We start from the raw sequence: 23,395 nt of genomic DNA on the forward strand, positions 1-23,395 counted from the left end.
AACAGTTTTTTAAATTTATTTATGATTATTCTGATCTAGAATTTTATTTATGACTATCTAGAAATTTTATTTATGACTATTCTAATCTAGAATTTTTATACTTAGAAATCTCAAAATGAGAATTCCCTTCAGATATTTAATTTAAAAAAATTTTGAAGTCACAGGTTATAGGATATTTGAAGGAAAAATATTTTTCAATTAAGATTGAGCAAGGGTTCAGAGTTGAGGTTACAGTAAACAGTTTCATGAGGAAAAAAAACCAATTATAACTAACTTTCTACACAATCCTAGAGAATTATTTTTCTAAAACCATTCAATCCCTTTGACTACTGCTTTTAAGGTTTGTCCTATATAGCCTGTCAGAGTGAATAAAAGAAATAATTCCACCTGAAGTATCAAAGAAATTTCTTCCTTCTTTTCCTTTTCAATCTGATTACTACAAAGAAGAGTCCTTGAGCAGATCCACAGAATGGAGAATAAGTTTTTTTTTTGGAATTGATCATTAAAGACTGAAAGTGTCTCATCCAGATTAGTCCAAAAGTTTCAGATTTAAGATTAACATGCTTTTGTAATGTTTTCTTGGGAGAGTTGGGGAGAGAAAACTCAATATTTTACTTCCCCACTAATTTTTCTCTTCTTCTCTTTGCCCCAACTCTGATATGATATGGAGGAGAAGGCATTTGGAATTTATGGTTTGTTTTTTGAAAATCTTTTTGACCAGTTGAAGTATAGATGAATAGATGAGGAACATATCAGTGAAATAAGCATATAGGTGTATATAGTTGTTGATGAGAAGCAATAGGTTCAATATTTGTTAACCCAGAATTTTATGAACCTTGAAAATAATAAAACTTGAAAATACCCAAGGAGTAAGGGATAATATTGGGTGACTAATAATTAAAAAGTACAACTGCTAATGACATTTACATAATGTTTTTAAATTCACAAAGCATTTTTCAAGCATTATCTCATTTGAACCTCAAAATAACCCTGTAAGCTAGGTTATTCAGTCTTTCTTTTTTTTTTTTTCCAATTGTCCTCATTTGGAATTTTCTTAGCAGGAACTGGAATGGTTTGTCATTTCCTTCTCCAGTTCATTTTACAGATGAAGAAACTGAGGCAAAGAGGGTTAAATGACTTGCCCAGGGTCACATAGCTACTAAGAGTCTGAGGCTGGATTTGAACACAAAAAGAATGAGTCTCCCTGACTCCAGTCTGGTATTTTTGTCTGTTGACCAAAAATTGCCCTGTGAAAGGTACTTCAATTATTGACCCCATTTTAAAGATGAAAAAACTTCTCCCTCAGAAAGGCTAAGTGATTTGCTTAAAATCACATAGTTAGTCTCAGAAGCAGAATTAAAATCCAACTCTTCCTGGTGAAGTAAATGGACTCCAGCAAAAGACCATGTTCCCTGGCAGCAACCCAATATTTGTGTAGTCCCCATTGAGGAGCAAACTGACCCTGTGGGCTTATCTTCTACAGACAGAGCTATCCTGTACTGACGCCCCAGTTAACGTATACAATTTGAAAGTTAAGCTATGGATGTCAACTTCTTATATAAACAGGACCAGCCACCAGTTGTTTACTGAAATTACACATTTGAACAAATACACATTTAGCATAATTAGTACACCTAGCTTTGGGTCCTTTCCTATAAAAGGTCCCACCCCTTTCTTTGTTAATTATATGTTCATTAGCAACTTTGTTCACCTTAAGACATTAAAATAAAGCATTGCCCCTTGACTGGAGATGGTTTGAGCAGATTTCAGATATATAAATCAAAGCTATCTATAATTACATTAAAAATGCTCTTAATCACTATTGACTAGAGAAGTGCAGATTAAAGCAACGACTTGGCTAATATGACAGAAAAGGAAAATGAAAAATATTGGAAAAGATAATAGGAAAACTGAGATACTAATGCATTGTTAAATTGATTGTAAATTGTAAATTGATCCAACCATTCTGGAAGCAATTGAAACTATACCCAAAGGATTATAAAACTATGTATACCCTTTGATCCAGCAATACCTTTACTAAGTCTGCATTTAAAAGAGATTAACAAAAAAAAAAAAAAAAAAGGAAAAGGACCTACTTGTACATAAGTATATATAGCAGCACTTTTTCTGGTGGCAAAGAATTAAAAATGTTCATGAATTGGGGAATGGCTGAACAAATTATGGTATATAAATTAATAGGATATTATGGTGTTATAAGAAATAACAAGCAGATAGATTCCAGAAAGACTTGGGAAGATTTAACATGAACTGATAGAAAGTGAAGTGAGCAGAATCAATAGAACATCATATACAGTAATAGCAACATTGTATGATGATCAACCATGAATGACTTAGCTGTTCTCAACAATACAGTAAATCAAGATAGTTCCAAAGGACTCATGATGAAAAATGTTTTTCTCATCCAGAGAAAGAACTAGTAGATTGTGAATGTGAATGGTATTTTCACTTTCTCATTTTTTCATCTTTTTTTTTTTTTTTGGGGGGGGGGGGTCCATTTCTTTTTTATACAATATGACTAATGTGGAAATGTTTTACATTATATGTTTTGCATTTATATAACCTATATCAAATTGCTTACTGTCTTAGGGAGAGAGGAACTGAGGAAAGGAGGAAGAAAATTTAGAACTTAGAATTTTTTAAAAATTAAAATGTATCTACATGTAAATATTTTAAAATATCGATTCATCTTATTTCATATTTTAAAAATAAGTATATAATATTTTAACAAACTATGCAACTTTATTAAAACCTTTCCCCCTTCATAAATTATATCTTTAATGCAATTAGAAATTAATCTTTTTTTTATTTAATAATTACTTTATATTGACAAAATCCATGCCAGGGTAATTTTTTTTTACAACATTATCCCTTGCATTCGTTTCTGTTCCGATTTTTTTCCTCTCCCTCCCTCCACCCCCTCCCCTAGATGGCAAGCAGTCCTTTATATGTTGGATATGTTGCAGTATATCCTAGATACAATATATGTTTGCAGAACCGAACAGTTCTCTTGTTGCATAGGGAGAATTGGATTCAGAAGGTATAAATAACCTGGGAAGAAAAACAAAAATGCAGATAGTTCACATTCGTTTCCCAGTGTTCTTTCTTTGGGTGTAGCTGCTTTTGTCCGTCATTTATCAAAGAAACTCAGTTAGGTCTCTTTGTCAAAGAAATCCACTTCCATCAAAATATGTCCTCATACAATATCGTTGTCGAAGTGTATAATGATCTCCTGGTTCTGCTCATTTCACTTAGCATCAGTTCATGTAAGTCTCGCCAGTCCTCTCTGTATTCATCCTGCTGGTCATTTCTTACAGAACAATAATATTCCATAACATTCATATACCACAATTTACCCAGCCATTCTCCAATTGATGGGCATCCATTCATTTTCCAGTTTCTAGCCACTACAAATAGGGCTGCTACAAACATTTTGGCACATACAGGTCCCTTTTCCCTTCTTTAGTATTTCTTTGGGATTTAAGCCCAGTAGAAACACTGCTGGATCAAAGGGTATGCACAATTTGATAATTTTTTGGGCATAATTCCAGATTGCTCTCCAGAATGGTTGGATTCGTTCACAACTCCACCAACAATGCATTAGTGTCCCAGTTTTCCCGCATCCCCTCCAACATTCATCATTATTTTTTCCTGTCATCTTAGCCAATCTGACAGGTGTGTAGTGGTATCTCAGAGTTGTCTTAATTTGCATTTCTCTGATCAATAATGATTTGGAACACTTTCATATGAGTGGTAATAGTTTCAATTTCATCCTCTGAAAATTGTCTGTTCATATCCTTTGACCATTTATCAATCGGAGAATGGCTTGAAGAAATTAATCTTTTTATATCCATAAGTAAAATAAATTTTTATCATCTAATAGATTATTTTTATACTTGTTTTCTTACTATATGCTAGCAGAAAGAGAAAGACTTGAATAACTTTGAACAACACATGTGGCTTGATTTCCCCTTTATCTCTGTCAAGAGTACTAGAAAATATTTTCTTCTCCCTTTTCCCTTCACCCAAAAAAAAATAAAAAAATCAAAATCTGTCTCAAGGAAGAATAGAGAAGAACTGGAGCTGCCCAAAGCCTTCTATTTCAATTTATTTTTTTAGCCTAGGACTTTCTCTTGTTCCTTTTCCCTTCTCACACATTTTACTAGCTATCCACTGATTGCTGAATCCTATGAGTTAATGAGCTCCCATTTAACACTACAGATATCCTCTGGGGAGGATGGCCTTTTCGGGGTTTTTTTTTCCCCCGTGTATTTAATTTATCAAATGAATTCTCTCTGGATCTGGCAGTCTTTTCTCTGTTTCTGTCTCTGCCTGTCTCTTTCACTGGCAATCTCCATTTCTGCTTCTTTGCCATCTCTTTCTCTCTCCCCTTATCCCCATGAAGGATACAGACAGAGATCAATGATAGAAGCTTACAATTACCTAACACCATATGATTACAAAAAAGCTTTATATGCTTAATTTCATTCAATTCACAACCATCCTATAAAATAAGTAATCCAAGTATTATCCCTGCTTCACAAGTAAGGAAACAGGTCTAGAGAGGTTTAGTGATTTATCTGTGATCACAGAACTTGTAGCAGAAGTCTATTATTCTAAGTAGAGCTAGATGAAAAGTAAATGTAGTATTTTTATTATCCACTTATTCACTCCCTCATTCTGAAATACTTTAAATAAGCAAATTACTATCCATAGAAATTGAAATTCTAATTGGGGGGTGGGGAGAAAATCCTTGATATGTAACTTGAAGAAGAAAGTCTTGGGAAGTAGAGGAAGAATATTCCAATATCTTTTTAAGGGGCTGTCTAGGGGAAATAGATTTGTTTAGACTGGGCTCAGGTAACAAAATTATCAATTTCTAGATATCATGGAGAAGCAGATTTTGGCTAGATGGAGGAACACACTTAACAACAATTAAAAGTATCTAAAACTAGAATGGAATTCATCAGGGAATATAGTCTTCCTCCTCAGTAGAGGCCCTTAAGAAAAAGGTGAATTAACAGTTGTGGTGAGATTTTCATGCAGGCATGGGTTGGACTAGACAACCTCTGAAGACTCTTGCAACTGACACTTTTCTGATTCTGTTTGAGAATGTAAAAGTAGATGATTATAGTCTGAAGCTTAAGTAATTGGGTCACAGTGCTTTCCATGGTGATTAGAAAGATGGTCTGTGGGGAAAATTAAAAGAATAAATGTGGCCTTACCATATTGTTTTAGGCAGTGAGGAAATATTCAATTTTATCAGAAAGATGTAATATTCAAGAATTGGATGGCTAGTAAGAGGTCCTGGTTATAAGGGTAAATCTGGGGGTCATGTCCATAGACACTGTAAGCAAGTATGTCAAATGGAAGCGATCCTGCACATGGATGTAGAAATTACCAAAGATAGTCTACACTGGAATTGTAGGAGATGTCTGTTAGCTGAAAAGTATGAAGAACCATAAAAAGATTATATCTTGAGAATTATATCATAAGAAATCAGAGATTTCTACATGTAGATGAATAAGGATGGAAAAAATGTCAAGTAATCTACATTTAAGAGAGAGACTAGATGAAAAAGGCATGTGTGTATTAGAAAAAGCATTGCATTTGGGTTACAGATCCATGTGCCAATCTCAGCTCTGCTACTCGCTACCTTTGGGACCTTAAGCAAGTCATCTAAGCTTTCCATGCCTCAGTTTCCTCAAATATGAAATGAAGGAATTAAACTAGTTTGTCCTTCTGGCTCCAGATGGTCTGATAAAATTTATGATCATTTATTCTGATTCTGTTGGTTCTATTCACTTTGCTTAGCATCAGTTCATGTAAGTCTCTCCAAGCCTTTCTGAAATCATCCTCCTGATCATTTCTTTTTTTTTTCTTTTTTTGCTGAGGCAATTGGGGATAAGTGACTTGTCCAATGTCACATAGCTAGGATGTGTTAAGTGTCTGAGGCCAGATTTGAACTCAGATCCTCCTGACTTCAGGACTGGTGCTTTATCCACTGTGCTATCTCGCTGCCCCCTCCTGATCTTTTCTTACAGAACAATAATATTTCATAACATTTATATACCATAACTTATACAGCCATTCTCCAGCCAATGGAGATCCATTCAGTTTCCAATTCCTTGCCACTACAAAAAAGGGCTGCTACAAACATTTTTGCACACTTCTTACTTGATTTTTAAAGTTTTTTTTGGAGTTTTTCTATAAATTTTTTCTGGGCAACTCTTTGGGGTAGAAGAAGCTTTTTTTTTACTTTACTGTCCTCTGAAGATAAACCCTGGTCTTCCCTACTCCCATAGTAAGTTTCTATGGTTAGGTTCTTTTTTTGTCAGTTCATTTTTTTTTTAATGGGAAGTATTAGTGTAAGCATTTCTAATCACAGGATGGGGAAGGTGGTGCTTGTAACTTCATTTCAACTCTCCACTCTGACCTGGCACCCCAGACCAAAAGCTTCCCACTCCTGCAAATGCCTACAGCCAGCAGTTTCCCTGCCCCACTGCCTTTGCACTCACCAGGTACTGGTTCCTTCTCACCCAGGCCAGGTTATCTTCAGCACAAGTGGGCTTGGCCTTCCTAATCAGCTGTGGTTCCTGCTAAGGCTTCTGCTAAACACAGCTTGCCCCACTTGGTGTTCCTGGGGAGTTGGCCTGGGGATGTTTGCATTTAATCCAGCCTGAAGTCTTTTTTCAGAACTTCTTGGGTTATACCTGGAAGATTCCTGCTCTGTCCCAAGTCTTCTTGGTTTTTCACCAGTCTATGTTCACCCTGAGGTGCATATCTGTTCTGTTTGTGAAGGAAATCTGAAGAGCTTGAAATTTATTGACCAGTTCTGCCAGCTTCCCAGAATCCTCCTGTACTTATTTGACTAAAAAGGTACGAAAAATTATGTACTAAAAATAGGGAACCTTCAAGAATGAAGGACAAACAAACAAACAAAAAAAAAGCTGTTCATAGTATCAAAAGACAAACAACAGGGAAACCTGACAGACATATAGCATAGAATAACCTTAGCTCCCATTTTCTAAGAAATGTCTTACATGTTGGCATTCTGTTTCTTTCACTATTTATTGTCTTAATCTCCAAGACTCAAAGTTAATTGCTTATCTTTTCTGTTTCTAATATAGAAACTAAGGACAAAGTAGTTATACCAACCATAATTTACAGTGACCACCTATCAGAAATAATAGTAGAGGGAATTTTCCTACATTAAATGAAAGATGGACTCTATCCTCTAATACCCCTCATGTTTTTAGCATCATAGATTCATAGTTTAGGAAGTTTTTAGAGTTCATATCAATGGGTCTCAGTTATTTCAGGAGGAAAAAGTAATATTATGAGACTATAAAGGGGGAAAGGTGTTGGAAGCTTGGAAAAAAAAAAGGAAGTTTTAGAACAGCCATTGTGGAGAGTACAGTAGAAGCAATAAACTAAATAATGAGACATGTAACAGTAAAGGTTCAGTTGTGGTTAATTCACAGAATGTACTCACTGCATTTTTGTGCATTATTTTAGCAATATTCATCAACTCAGGAGTGTAGAGGCAAAGAGAGTAAATTATAGTCATTGTTTGGGCCTATAATAATAGGATGGGAACTGCTGGCGTGGAAGAGAGTAAGGATTGAAGGGGGTTATTGAAATTACAGATTAGATGGGGAAAGAAATGATGCCAGGATAGAGTTGATAGACTAGGTAAATGAAAACAACTCAAGAGACTGAAGATCTTAAGAGCAAGGCTGGGAGAGATGATAGTAGATAGCAAGAAATTTTTTTAAATTAAATTTTCTTTTTTTACTCCTATGAGCTTGACAGATATCAAGAAACACAGACATTTCCTAATACAATAGGTAAAAAAAAATTTAATAGCATCATTTTTAAGTGGTTTTTTGGTTTTGTTTCTTTAAAAAGTCTTTTCTTATTTTTTGTAATGTTTTACATACACACACACATATACATACAAAGAGAAAGAGAGAGACTCTTAAAGCAAATTAGTCAAGTAAAACAAGTGTACACATTGACTGTGTCTGTGTTTCATTCTGCAACTCTAATTCATCATCTCTCTGCCAAAAAGTGCGAAGCATGATTCATCATCTCTTTTCTGAAGTCATGATTTGTCATTGCATTGTTCATAGTTCTTAAATCTTTCTCTGTTGCTTTCTTTTGTAATGCTAAGAGTTCTGTATGCATTGTTTTTCTGGTTCTCTTAAATTCATTGAGCTTTAGGAGATTGTGATTAGAAAAATCAGTTTCACAGGTCTTAGATACAGAACAGTTTCAAGGGAAGATGTATTCTGAGATATGATTATCCTGATGAATAACTACAGTAGAGGTAGAAATGTTTGGAGTTGGAATTTAAGAATCTACAAGAACAGAATGTTAGAATGGTCATTGACATGAGTGCTAAGATCTTAGTTTGATGGTAAGGGAAAGGGTTGAGAGAAAGCATAATATGATACCAGGTAGGTGATATTGCATGAATTTCAAAGACGAGATGAAAGAACTTGAGGTTGCTTGTAGAGCCCAAAGATCAGAAAGTAGGAATATGGAGCAAGAAGTGTAATGATGACAGCTCTGTTCTATATGAGAGAAGGGGAATGAGAAAAGGAATTGCCATCTTTATGGGGGAAACTAGACATGTGCCATACTCAAGAGGAACTTTTAGTTAATACAAAGGTTGAAGCAATATTAAAAAAAAAAAAAATAGGATGAAGTAAAGTTTAACATTGAAATAGGGGTGTTAGTAATAAGGAAGGATAGGGACTGGGAGGGATAGAACTGAGATGAGATAGAAATGGATAACACTTTTAGAAGAGGTTAAGCTTAATTGATTTTGCTTTTATGGAGTCCATGTCACACAATGAGTTCATATTGAGGGTATAGTCCTTTGAAATATCCAAATATTTTTTCTCACAAATGTTCTGATTATCCTTTCCTATATCTTTCCTGTTCAGAGCTTTCTAGTAATATCTTTTAAATTTTATCTTATTAGATATGGTCCACTGTTTCAGACTGTTAAGCTATGTTATGATTTAATTTTTTTTCTTCCAGCAACTTATGTATTCTTCTTAGCTTTATATTGTCTGCACATTTGATAAGCATTCTGTCTATACCACCATATAAGTCATTGACTTAAAAACATGTACCACCATGTAAATCATTAATAAAAAAAATTATTTCTGCCTTTTGTCTTCTTTTTCTTAGTTTCTTGTCTGATAAAAGTCTTTTCTGTGGTGATTCATTTTTTTTAATGTTTTTAGCATGGAACATTATGGAAGGTCTTTAGAAAATCCAAATAAGTATCTTTTACTCTCTATCCACATAGTTGGTTGAATTCCCTGCCATGAATGTCTCCCCATTCCAGTCCATCCTTCACTTGGTTGTCATAGTTATCTCCCTGAAGGTCAAGTCTGACTTTTTCTAGAAGACTATATGGCTTACCTTTGTCTGGTTTCACCAAACAGTTGGACTCAAAAGAATTTTGATTGACATTTCCAAAAGGGCAAAGGATTAGGAAAAGAAAAATGTAATTGAATACATCTGTATTGAAATAATGCAGAGCTTTCTAAGGGGAAGAAACCTGAATATCCAAGTATTATATATAGGACACATATAATAGTAATATAGAATATTATTTTGACTAATAGCTAAAAAAATTTTCTCTTCTACAGATTACCTTGCAAATCATGGCCGTTTGAATGAGTCTGAGGCAAGGCGAAAATTTTGGCAAATTCTTTCTGCAGTAGATTATTGTCATAGTCGGAAGATTGTGCACCGTGACCTCAAGGCTGAAAATCTGCTGCTAGATAACAACATGAACATCAAAATAGCAGGTAATTGAGATTTCTCTAAACAGTTCAAAATTCTGCCCACAATAGTTCATATTTGCTGTGATAGATCAGCATTTATAGAGGAAAGTAGTTCTGGTTTATGACCAAAGACAGTAAGCAAACAGACTCTAAGCATATTTTCCTTATTCATACTTGGCATTTTGTATAATTAAAGGCCAAGAGAACATGATTTGTCGTTAACATAAATGATAGTGTCCTAGAGGCATGAGCTTGTGTAATCTACTTCCCATTGTGGGTATATTCTTGAGAGAGACAGTTTTTTCTGTATGTGTTGAATGTTGAAGGAGATGGAAGCAGTCCTGAAAAATCTCTATCATCAATACTTTTAGTTGTGTGAAAACCATAGCTTGGTTGAATACAGGAAAGATATGTCAGATGAAAAGTGAAGGTGGAAGAATGAGATGAGAAGAACAGCTTTAGATATATCTCATTTTGCTTCTATCTCTAATAATGTTCTGCTTTTTATGATATTATTATAATATATTTGAACTAAATGATTTCTTAAAGTTTCCTTTTATCATTAATATTCTAGAATTCTAAGAATCTCTGCTTTTGTGAAATAGTCTAATGAGAAGAAAAGATTACAGTTGAAAAATACTTAAAATTTGACATAAGTATGGATTATGACCACAGGCAAATCACTTAACAAGGCATAATTATCTTGAATATAAAACAGGGATAATGCGTGAAGTATTCATCTCACAGAATTGTTATATGAGACAATCTATATAAAGTGCATGGTCAACCTAGATGTTAGAAGAATTATGAAGATAATTTCTAAGGTTCTTTCCATTTCTAAATGCATTTCTATCAAGAACAAATTAGTTTTATGCAATGTTATCTTTTTAATTTCCCCCAGAATCTAACACAGTTTTTTGCAAATGGGAGAGGTAGGGTTCTTAATTCTAAGAGTGAATGCATTCAAACCAATTATGTAAGCTGAAGTGATAAGACAAAAGAGGAATCAGCTAGGTTGGGGTTAATCAGGAATGACTTTCTGGAAGAGGTCTTTTTTGGGTTTGGTTTTGAACCAAATTTACAACAGAAATGAGGTAATAAATGTAAAAGCTTATAAAATTATAAGGAATTGTGATCATATGGAGGTATCAGAGAGGAGCAGAGGAAAACATCCTGACAAAAGAGGAAGATAAAGGGCAAGTAGATTAATACCTATTGTGGAAAACCACTAGATTCATTGGATGAATGTAACAAAACAAAACAAAAAAAATTATATTAGATAGCTGTATTAATTTACATTTGTTCATCAAATGTTTTTGGAATGTCTACTGTGAACATTGGGAGATGTGCTAGGCCCTATGGGAAATACAAAAAAAAATCAATAATTTTAGAATCTCAATTTGGAAGAGAATTCTAGTCAAGCCCATACTTTTACTAGTTGTCTTCTAGTCTTTATTTGAAGACCTCCAATAAAGATAAACACCCCCTTCTTCCCACTCAAGAAAACAAATTTTCTTTGCTTTATCTTTGCAGTCCTCCTGCTACTTTCATTGTTTTTAGTTCTGCCATCTGAGGCCAGATGACAAAACAGGTCTAATCACTATCAGCCCTTCAAATTCTTAAGGGCATATAGTATAATCTTCATAAGTCTTCTAGAACTTCTCTGTGGTGTTCTCTTCTTTTGTAAAATATATATGATGGTTCTCTATGGGAACAGGTTTCTTCAGGAGGTTTCTGAAGGCAGCCTTAATTTCAGTTCAGAGTAATAATTACCTCAGATGCATCCAGGTGTTAAAGTAGTTCTTTATTGTTTCTTCCAAAATAGCCCAGTTATCTTTCTTTGGTTCCAAGAGCTCTTGTTGCTAGCTTCAGCCTCTCTCTGAATCTTGGTTCTGCCCAACTGCAGATTAGCTTCTCAATCTCCCGAACTGAACTCTCACTCTGTCAATCTTCCGAAGTGACTTCTGGCTCTAGCTCAACTCCAACTCATGGCTTCTTCTGAACTGACTGTCCTCCACTCTGAATCTTTTCAACTGACTCTTCTGACTGGAGCTCAGCTGTTTTTATGCTCTCTCAAAGGTTGACTCCTCCTCTGAGAGTGGGATTATGGGAGGTGTGGATCCACAAAGTTACAAAGCTAACTTTGTGTATCTCCCATACTTGTGAACACTTGTGAATCTTCCAAACTTGTGAACTAATGTGTGTGAGTAATGTGTGAACTCTCAAAGGTGTTAACTTAAACACACAAGCATTGCTTCTATCAATTCCATTGAGTTATCACCTTATTTCAAGTTCTGGCTCATAACATCTCCCTGTAGGATCAGATCAATCATACTGAACCCTTCTCCAAATCATATTTTCCAGTTCCTTCAAATGATTTTCATGAAATAGTCTCCAGTCCCTTCACTATCTTGGTCACCATTCTCTGGAAGCACATCAATTTGGTAACATCCTTCCCAAAGTACAGCCCCTAGAACTGGACATATTATTCCAGATACAAGCTGATAATAGGCAGAATACAGTGGAATTTCATGTCTTCTTCCTTCTAAATACTATTACTCTGTTAATTTAGCCTAAGGTCAAGTTAGCTTTTGTGACTGCCATATCAATCATATTATTGATTCATTGTGAACTTTTGGTCCTCAAACTCTTAGGAAACTATGCCTCCCCATTATGAACTTAGGTAATAGATTTTTTTTGGCCTAAGTATAGCGCAACATTTATTCTTATTACCATGTAGCTAATCCATTGTTCCAGCCTAATGAGATCCTTGAAGATCTTAATTCTTTGTTATCCAATGTTAACTACCCCTCTAAGTTTTATTACCTGCATATTTTATGAGTATTATATCTATCCTTTTATCCTAGTTCTTAATTTTGGCATAGGGCCAAAAATTTATCTCTGGGATACTCCACTAGAGATTTCCCTCTGGATTCATCTGTAACTACTTCTCTTTAAATCTTACTAGTCAACTGGTCCCAAATCCATCTAAGCATATCATCAGGCTCTTACTTCTTCACGAGGATAGATGAGACTTTGTCAATACTTTATTGAAGTCTGGGTATACTAAATTAGTACTATTTTTCTTATCTACCAATCTGATAAGTCTGTCCAAAAAAATACATATATGTGGGGGGGGGGGGTGTATGTGTACATATATATATAGAGAGAGAGAGAGAGAAAGAGAGAGAGAGTTAGGTTTGACCTATTTCTGACAAAAGCCTTTCTCATTAGGCTTTGGTCTCTACTTTCATGGAGTTTTCCATCTATTAGGAAAAATAAAACATGTACAACAATCACTTTAATACCTGGTGTAACCTAAAGTAAGTGTCTGAGACCAGATTTGAACTTGGGTCCTCCTGACTTCAGAGCTGGTGCGCTATCCACTGCACCACCTAGCTGCCCTGACTTACTGTATTTTAAGAACCTGCTGTACTAGGCTTTGGGCAGAATGCCAAAGATCTTGTTCTCAAATACCTTATAAACTATAGACTTATAGACTAAAAAGTTGGACTTTAAAGGAAGATGGAGGAATACAGTCTAAGCGTGAAAATGAAAGAAAAGAATAAAAATGGAAAATGGAGGACAGAGAGCTATATTGGAGCTAGGCTGTAGAGAGTCTTGAATGCTAGCATCCAAAGTTTATATGTAATTCAGAATCATTTATGATAAAAAAGACATCACCAAAGTCAGGTCAAGCTACATAGTATGTGCAACTGTGGCTGATCACAGCAATATGAGCTTAGAAGGGTCTACCACAAACTGAGTTCAAGTAGTCCATATGAACATTTGGAATGAAGGTGTCTAAATTTGCACCTCTCACATTTCTCTTGAGCTAGTAAAATTCTGCCTTGCTTATAGAGAAGGCACCTTCTTTGAGATGGGCACATCATACTGTGTAGTATGTATGTCCTGGTACTTAGGTCTTTTCTCAAGCTGAACTGCCAAGCATTTATATTCTTAATCCAGAAGACAACAGAAAGGCACTCTGAAAGAAGATTGATGTGATCAGAATTAGGAAGAATTCTTAGACAAGGGGTTTGAAAGATAAGATTGGACAGGAGCTAGCCTGAAAGAAGTTAAGAAACTTGTAATCTAATCAAGCATAGATGAAGGCCTATACAAGGATAGTTGGAGAAGTAAAAAAGAAGGGAAAAATGTGGTAAAAAACAAAAATGTGGATGTTAAAGAGACTTTAAGAAGATGCTGTGAATTGTGTGAGTTGGTTTTACTATTATAGAAAATATTTTAGGAATTATACTGAAAGGACAGAACTTTTGACCCATTGATATTATAATTATACATATAATCCCAGTGAGTTCAGAGCAAGACGGAAAGTTCTTCTATGTGTAAAGATATTCATAATATCACTTTTTGTTTTGGGATTCTGAAGGAAAATACATTCCTATCATTTGGGGAATGACTGAATAAATTGTGGTATATGAATGTGATAGAATATTAAAATGACATAGAATTCTGAGAAAATTGGGGACACTTCTATGAACTGATGCAGAGCAAAATAAGTAGAACTAGGAGAACAAGTTACACAATGACTACAGGCAACATGAATGTAAAGGCACACATGATGAAAGCCTTGGAAACTGATCAATTCAGTATTTAATTGTGATTTCACAAAATTGACAATGAGGATGCCTTCTGCCTCTCAGATGAGTAGTATGATTAACTTTAGGGTGTTAAGGCCTCAAACTTAGTTCCCATCATAGACATTTCCTAGCTTGGTAATCACTCATGGACAAAATCATTTTCCCCTTCCTTATTCTTCACATGCAAAATGAGAGTCATAATACATTGCCTTCTTCAGAGGGCTTTTATGAATCAGGTACTAAGGAAACCTTAAGGCATTATATAAATATAATTTATTTAAACTTTAATGCCTCCTCCTTCAATTGAAGATTTGGGATATAGCTATACTTTATTTACACAAATCTTGAAGGAACTGAGAAATGTTTCAGAAATTTGTATTATGAAATTGCATATATTTAAAGCAAATAGTTTTGTTGTTGTTGTTGTTGTTTTTTTGGGGGGGGAGATTGTAAATCCATTTAGTAAGATACAGCTCACATAATTACATTGATCTATGAATCAGGAGTCTCCTGTCATAAATCTAAGAAAAGTCTTGGTGAGAGATGGGAAAAATGATTCCTTATAAGAAGGAACAGACAAATTTTCCCTGTTAAAAAGCTTCAAGTGGTACCTTGTATCATTCAAAACCACAGAGGGAGTAAAGGCCAGAATATTTCACACAAAGCATATAATTTTAATGGCAAGCTGATTTAAAAAGGACTGCCACATAGCTGATACTCCTTGTGAAAATTGATTTCTCTTGACAGCATAGAATGTGAACCAGTCTTAAGTAAAATGTTCTTAGGTGTCATCTGAACCCAAAGTCATTTTATTGACCTCTTGCTATGGTGTTTTAATCAAATGCAGCATGAACTTAAGAATCAGCAAATATTGAAATGTATTATCTTCCTCTCCGAAACTTCTACAGTGCCAGCAGCACATGTTTTTTGCATTTTACATGTTTAGAAAACTTTTTTTTGCTGTTGCCAAGCTGTGCTTCTTTTCTTTAATTTGAGAAAAGTGATCATTTATTTCAAAATATAATGAATTTGCTGATCCATGAAAGGAGTCATCCTGTAGTAATTATTAGGATCTTATTCTATCTTGACTAGGACTTTTTCCTTTCATCTCCTATTAGGTAAAAAATGACTGATATTTTAAAGTAGACTTGTATCTGATTTTTTCTTATTGGTGATCATCAAAATATGTATTGAGATAAGCAGGACAATTTCAAAAAAATCTGGGAAGACTTATATGAACCTGATGCCTAGTAAAGTGACTAAGAACCAGGAGAAAACGTACATAGCAACAGCAATATTGTTTAATGAAGAACTGTGAGTGACTTAGCTTTCTTAGCAATATAATGATCCACAACAATCCCAAAGGACTAATGATGAAGCATACTATCTGCCTCTAGACAAAGAACTGATATTGATTGAATATGTTATTTTTCACTTTTTTTCATTCTTTTTTTTATTTGAGTCTTCTTGTACAAAATTACTAAGAGGAAAATGTTTTACATAATTGCACATATATAACATATCTGATTGCTTACCATCTCAGGGAAAGTGGAGGGATAGAATTTGAAACTCACACTTTAAATAAAAATGTTAAAAAAAATTTTTAAAATACATGTCAGTATTGGCCAAGCAGTTTTCAGTCCATGAAATGAAGCCAGTTTTGTCTCTATCACTCTTCCAACTTTCATTTATCATCCTTTGTTTCTTCCTAATTGTCTCCCTTGTTCCTCTTACCATAATAATAAAAGATGAATGAATTTTGTTGAACCAGACTAGCTAAATATTAGTTGAGAGGATGAATTAATCCTAAAGACTGTTCTGTAGGAGAATTTTTAAACCTATATAATAAAAACTATATCATATTGTTAAATATACATTTAAAAAAATCTATTGTCTGGGGGCAGCTAGGTAGCACAGTGGATAGAGCACCAACCCTGAAATCAGAAGGACCTGAATTCAAATCTAGCCTCAAACACTTAACACTAGCTGTGTGACCCTGGGCAAGTCACTTATCCCTAATTGCCTCAGCAAAAAAATAATAATTCTGTTGGTTATGTTGATTCTTAGAAATAGTTTATAATCCTCACTTTGAAAACTGATTTGTGAACTTATTTTTTTTTAAATAGTATGAGTCCACTAATTTGGGCTTTTTCAGATTTTGTCTTGCAAATATGAATTTTCAAAGAATTATCTTAGAATATAAATTATCTTTGCATATAAACCTCATAAGAATTATTCAGTAGCCTTTTCACAGGCAGCCTTCAATGAAAAATTCTTGATCTGTTAGCAAGTATTTGAACACACATTATTAAAACAATATCTTCATGCCTACATAAGGATCTTACATCAGGAATCTTGGATTATTTAAATATTATGATAATAACATCTTTGGTTCCTCAAAAGGAGGAAGGACAGTCATATCGCTTTTCAAAATGCAGAACACCAAAATAACAGTGATCAAACATTATGTTCTAATAATATCTATTATGGTTAAATATGATATTTGTAGAAAGTGTTTAGTACACTTTGTATACAGTACACTGTAATGGCCACTACATAAATGTTTATTTCCTTCCCTTCCTGAATACTTCATATTTCCATTAATGTGGTAGCTTATGTTTACTAGTTAACATCACAAAGTGTTAGACATGTGTTGTCTCCTTGGATTCTCACAGCAGTTCTAAGAGGGAGAAAATAAAGGTTGACATTTATATATCACTTCACAGTTTTTAAAAGTGATATTCTCATAATAATCTTACAACGTAGTTAGTAGGTCTTACTTTTGCCATTATACATATGAGAAGACTCACACCTTAGAAAGGTTAGTTAATTTGCTAGTATGTAGCATAATCAAGACTTGCTCTGCTTTTCTTATTCCATGTCCCATTCCAACATGTGAGGCGGCTGCTTTTTTTAAATTTAATTTAATTTTTTTAATAGCTTTTTATTTACAAGATATATGCATAGGTAATTTTTCAGCATTGACAATTGCAAAACCTTTCGTTCCAACTTTTCCCCTCCTTTCCCCCACCCCTTCCCCCAGATGGCAGGCTGACCAATACATGTTAAATATGTTAAAGTATAAGTTAAATACAATATATGCATATGTGTCTAAACAGTTAATTTGTTGTATAAAAAGAGTCGGACTTTGAAATTGTACAATTAGCTTATGAAGGAAATCAAAAATGCAGACAGACAAAAATAGAGGGATTGGGAATTCTATATAGTGATTCACAGTCATCTCCCAGAGTTCTTTCCCTGAGTGTAGAGGCTGCCTCTTTTAACATACATACTGCATGATTCCTTGGTTCACTTATTTAGAGAATTAAGCAGATGAGACCAGGATCATGTATTTAATCTTCACATAGTCCAGCATGATTCTCTTCTGTTGTAATAGATTGCAACTCTGACCCTGTCTTCTTGAGGTTACCCAAGGGAAAACCAAAGAGTGTAGATTGATCATGGTATATTCATAATTATTATTAGGGGGAGAAGTGTGGATATTACCTATGGAAACTTGTACTTCCAAGTATATAATGGTCTTTACAAAATAAGTATGGCTATATATTACTTAGGGCAATTAGGTGGCACAGTGGATAGAATGTCTGACCAGGAAGCAGGAAGACTCATCTTCCTGAGTTCAAATCTGGCCTGGGACACTTATTGTGTGAGCCTGGACAAGTCACTTAACCATATTTGCCTTACTCTTTTCATTTGTAAAATGAGCTGGAAAAGGAACTGGCAACCACTCCAGTATCTTTGCCAAGAAAAACTGAAATGAGGTTACAGAGAGGTAAACACAACTGAAAAACAGTCATACCACAACATATATTAGTGATCTCTGATTTTATTTTTTTTAATTATTTTTATTCTGAACTTAAACCAAAAAGAGCACTTCCATATTCACAACAGAACCCACAGAATTATATATGAAATCATAAATCTCCACTTCATCACACTTGCTTTTTAAATATATATACATACATATGTATATATAATCTGCTTATTACTTTCAAAACTGCTATTTATCTGTGATTCCTTCTGCTTTTTCCTGTGCATTCTTAAAAAATGTTTAACAATGCCCCATTTGTTTTGGTATTACTGTTTGCTAACTCTTTCTGGCATTCCCCCTCCCCATTTAGAAACCAAAAGAAAAAAAAAAGATTTAAAAAAAAAAAAACTCAGGATAACATAGCAAAGCAAAACAAATCTACCCTATTTGTATGGACACACTCAAGCATTTTCTCTTTCCCCTTTGTCAGGAGATATTGGTCTCTGGAGACATGGTTGCCCATTTCATTCATCAGAATTCTTAAGTATATTCAAAGTTATTTATCATTACAGTGTTGCTATCCTTGTGTAAATTGTTCTTTTGGTTCTATTTACTTAATTATGTAGATGCTACCCAGGAACTTTGTAATTATCTTTTTCCAAATTTCTTGTAGCACATTATTAGTATTCTGTGACATTTATATATCACTATTTGTTCAGCCATTCTTCAGTTGTCTAAGATGCAACATAATATAACCCCTTGGTTTCTTGTTTGTTTTTCCCTTCTCTCCTCTCCTTTTTAATTCTGAATTTAGGGTGAGGAAGTTTGTTTCCCCGCTCATTTTCTCCTTCATAGTGGACCCCCTCCTCATTCTTACTTATCTTCCCATTGAGTTAAATATATTTCTCCACCAAACCTCTGTGTGTGTGTTCCATCCTTTTTTGTCTGGTTCCAAAACAAATATCCATATTAGCCATTTTCTCTGCCCCACCCCACCCCCCAAAAAAGAAGGAATAGAAAATATACTTCTACCTAAACAGTTCTTTATCTGGATTCAGATAACATGTTTCATCATAAGTCTTTGGAAATTGTGATTGATCATTATGGTGATCAGAGTTCCTAAATCTTTCAGATGATTATCTTTACAATATTGCTGCATAAATTTTCTCCTTATTCTGTTCTCTTTACTTCACTTTGCATCAATTCATACAAACCTGCCCATGTTTTTCTATCCCTGTCATTCTTTCTTATAATGTACAACCTCAGTACTTTTTGAAAACATTAAGGTTCTGAATAGATACTTGTTTTGTTTTTTTTCTTATCCATTTGAATGTTAGCATCACATCATATGGCTCCTACCATTTTCTCAAATAAATTGACTATTGTAGATTTTCTCTGGACTGTTAGATTTCTTTTTTAAAGATACTAGTCAGATCTGATCTTTAAAAAAAAAAAAGCCTAAAAGGCATTCCATTAAAAGTCTGTATTTGTTATAAGCTTATTTCTTTTGAATATTGTATTCCAATATTTTCTTTTATTTATAATAGCTGGTTTTAGTTCCTTAGTTCTTTCTGGTCATTGGAGTGAAAAGAGGCTTGAGGCAACAATAGTCCAGGCGTCTGCACCAGCATGGAAACAGTGTCAGGAGAGAGAAGGGGCATAGTCCAGAGATGTTGCAAATGTAAAATTGAAGGGCTTTGGTAGCACATTGGGTGGGGGTCGGGTGGGGAGTCCTAGGATTATTCCTAATTTGCAAGCTGGGGTATTAGAAAGATGGTATTGCTCTTTACAGTCAAAGGGAAGGTTTAAAAGGAAAAGTGATCGTTCTCTTTTGGACACACAGAGCTTAAGGTATCCTTAAGATATTGGAAAATTTGAGATTGGAGATCAGCAGAGAAGCTGGGGCAATACTGGTATATTTGAAAATCATCCACTTAAATACAGCTGATGAGATCCCCATTATAGAGGGAGAAAAGAAAAGGGCCCAGACAAAAGCCTGAGGGTTCTGTAATTAGAAGACTTGATCTAAATGAGCATCCAACAAAGGAGACTGAGACAGTGGCCTGATGCTCCAGTTAACTAGAACCAGGAGAGAATGGTGTCCCAAAAACTTATCAAGGAGAGAGTGATTGTCAGGTTCATAGCTTCAGGGAGGTTGATGACAATAAGAAAAAGTCACTGGATTTGGCAATTTAAAAAACATTAGTAATTCCAGAGAGAGCAGTTTCAGTGTAATGATAAAATCAGAAGCCAGACTGTAAAGAGTAAGAGAGAGAGAGAGAGAGAGAGAGAGAGAGAGAGAGAGAGAGAGAGAGAGAGAGAGAGAGAGAAGAAAGTGAAGGTACCTCTCATAGATGGCCTTTTCTAAGAGTTTAATATGGAGTGCACCAGAGATATCGGACAAAAGTAAGAATGGAAAGATCAAGTGAGGGTTTATTTTTTTTTTTCAGAATAGGAAAAAGATATATATATATATAGGCAGTAGACATTATATCAAAGTTAATTGAAAATTCTGTGGTACAAATTTTGTGACATAGATACAGGATGGGAAAAATAATTGAGGGATTTGTTATAGTTCATCTGAGAACTTCAGTGGATACATGTGCTATGCATGAAGTTGGAGAAACTGAGTTCAAATTTGGCTTTAGTCAATTACTGTTTGCTTGACCTGGAGCAGGTCACTTAACCTCAGTCTGTCTCAGTTTACTTAACTCTAAAATGGAGATGATAATAGTACTTTTTCTGTCTCTCCCCCTTGTTGTGAGGATAAAATGAGCTAATATTTATAAAGTGCTTAGCACATAAGAATTACTTAATTAAAATGTTGGTTTGAAGAAAAAAGACACTCTTTCCTCAGAATAAGTTACAGGGTAAACTACAGGTGTTACATCCCAGTTTCACTTAGGTAGGAACTGTGGGTTTTGTCTCAGCTCCTTTTATTGGAAGTTGTATGGCACAGGGTATAGAGTATTAGACTTGGCATCCAACAAATCCTGCTTCAGACACTTTAATAGTTGGATGAGTTTGGGCACTTGAACTTATTGGCTTTGATTTTCTCATCTGTAAAATGGGGATAATAATAGTACCTACCTCATAGGGTTGTTGTGAGGCTTAAATGGGATACATACATACACACATATGTCAAGGGCTTTACAAGTCTTAAAAGGCTCTGCAAATGCTGGCAATTTTTATTGTCCTTATTGTTGTTGTCCTCATCTTTTCCCCACAAACTATTCTTTGTTTCTGCTATGCAAGATTTCATCTTTCTCCATTCTAAGCCAAATGTTGAACCCTTAGGGCTCATTTATAACCTAAAATAACAGCTACCCATAGCCACAAAAGGGCAGGTATAGGCAAAATTCCATTTTTTTACTCCCTTGGCCCCAGATCACCTTGTAACCAGGCTGAAGGTGCTAAGGGGGAGTCTCCACTATTTTTTGTTTTAGAACAGCGTGAGTCACACAGGATGAACTGACATGGATCAGTTGAGTTCTGAATCACAAATATTACATTATTCCCACCCACTCCCTCCCCTCCAAAAAACCACACCCATACTCCAAATGACCCTATTATTCTCAAGAACCTCACCAGCCTTCCAGCATGGTGTCATCTTCTCCTGAATCTTCCCTGCCCTACCCCTCAGTCTAATCAGTTACCAAATCTTGTCCATATTATCTTCACATCTCATGTCTGTCTTCACATCTAAGATATAAAAGCAATATTATCATCCCAAACCCTCAGGCTCACAACTTGTGTATCATCCTCGACTCTTCCCTACCTGTAACCAGTCTTTTGCCACCATCTGTTGATTTCACCTTTATTTCATCTTTAGAATGCTCCTCCTTCTCTTCTCTGACACTGACTACTGCTCTAGTATAGACCTTCATCACCTCATACCTGTATTACAACAATAACCTACAGGTACATCTGCTTGCCTCGAGTCTTCCCCCACTCCACTCTATCCTCCATTTAGTCACCAGAGTGATTTTCTTAAAGTACATATCTGATTCTCATTCTCTATATCTGTCTTCTCTCACACATACATACACATTCTCACACAGGTGCGTGTGCTTCCCACCCCCACTTCCAATGACTTTCTGTTATCTCCAGGATCAAACCCAAAGCCCTTCATAAACAAGTTCCTTTCTGCCTTTCCAGTTTTTTTGTTTTGTTTTGTTTTGTTTTTTTACACCTTATAGCCTGATGCAATTCAGTGGCCTTTGCCTGTAATGCTCTTCCTCCTCATCTGTACTACTAACTTCCTTCAAGGCCCAGTGAAAATTCCATCTTCTAATTCCTCTTAATTCTAATGGCTTCCTTCTTTTAATTATTTTCTGTTTGTCCTATATAGAGTTTGTTTATCCATTTTTGTTTGCATGTTTTCTCCTCCATTGGATTGTGAACTTACTGTGGGCAGGGACTTTGCCTCTTTTTATATTACTAATACTTAGCAACTTACCACAGAGATGGTAAGTAACTAGATGAATTTGATTATATGGATGTCTCTGATTACTTTTCAATAGCCAAGTGCTATTTTGAGGAATTGTCCGATAAGTAACTGACTGGTATTAAAGCAACTTCATGGCTATTTCATGATCATCATTTAACTTTAGGAATAAAGTATTCTTCATAAATAAACAAATTAACTAGTTTTGAATTAGAAAATGAAATATTTCTTAGCCATTCTATCCATCAAAGCTTCCTGAATCTTAAGAGATAGATTGTTTAGGAAAACTGCTTCTAAGGAATGTTCCGACATATCTGTCCTAGAATGCAAGCTTAATACATAGAAGCCCCACTACAAAAAAACACAGTATGGGAATTTCCATGTAGTGAAGCAAATGTTCTTCTCTATATACTTGAATCTCCCTATTTTTTCCCTCACTCACTTAAAGAAACACAGGATGTGGGCCATAGCTTGGTATCAAGGCTCTCCTCAAGGGAGCCAGTTTTGAGCTATGTCCTTCCTGTGAAGTGCCTGGACCAAAACCAGGCTGTTCCCACTGTAAGTTCTTCCCTCACTATTCCCTTACTTCTTTTGCTCATGAAGTATTTTTATAAAAGCCTACTGAGATGAAAGAATCAATCTTCCATTCCTAGAGGAACCTTCCCCATACAGTCTTTATTTAAAGTCGTTTGTCACTCAAGTCAAGGTAGGCCTCTCAGACTGGCAAACACCTCTCCATTGTTAG

General features: G+C 34.9%; 1 protein-coding gene across 1 annotated transcript in view; it reads left to right on the forward strand.

Annotated features, from left to right (window-relative positions):
* SIK2 (salt inducible kinase 2) overlaps positions 1 to 23,395 on the forward strand; it is a 142,920-nt gene that overhangs the window by 88,001 nt on the left and 31,524 nt on the right. Inside the window, exon 4 of the mRNA XM_051986959.1 lies at positions 9,690 to 9,851. Within this exon, the coding sequence (XP_051842919.1) occupies positions 9,690 to 9,851 (162 nt within the window). The remainder of the gene's footprint in view (positions 1 to 9,689; positions 9,852 to 23,395) is intronic.

The sequence above is a fragment of the Antechinus flavipes genome, chromosome 3 (assembly GCF_016432865.1).
Source record: "Antechinus flavipes isolate AdamAnt ecotype Samford, QLD, Australia chromosome 3, AdamAnt_v2, whole genome shotgun sequence".
NCBI lineage: Eukaryota > Metazoa > Chordata > Mammalia > Dasyuromorphia > Dasyuridae > Antechinus > Antechinus flavipes.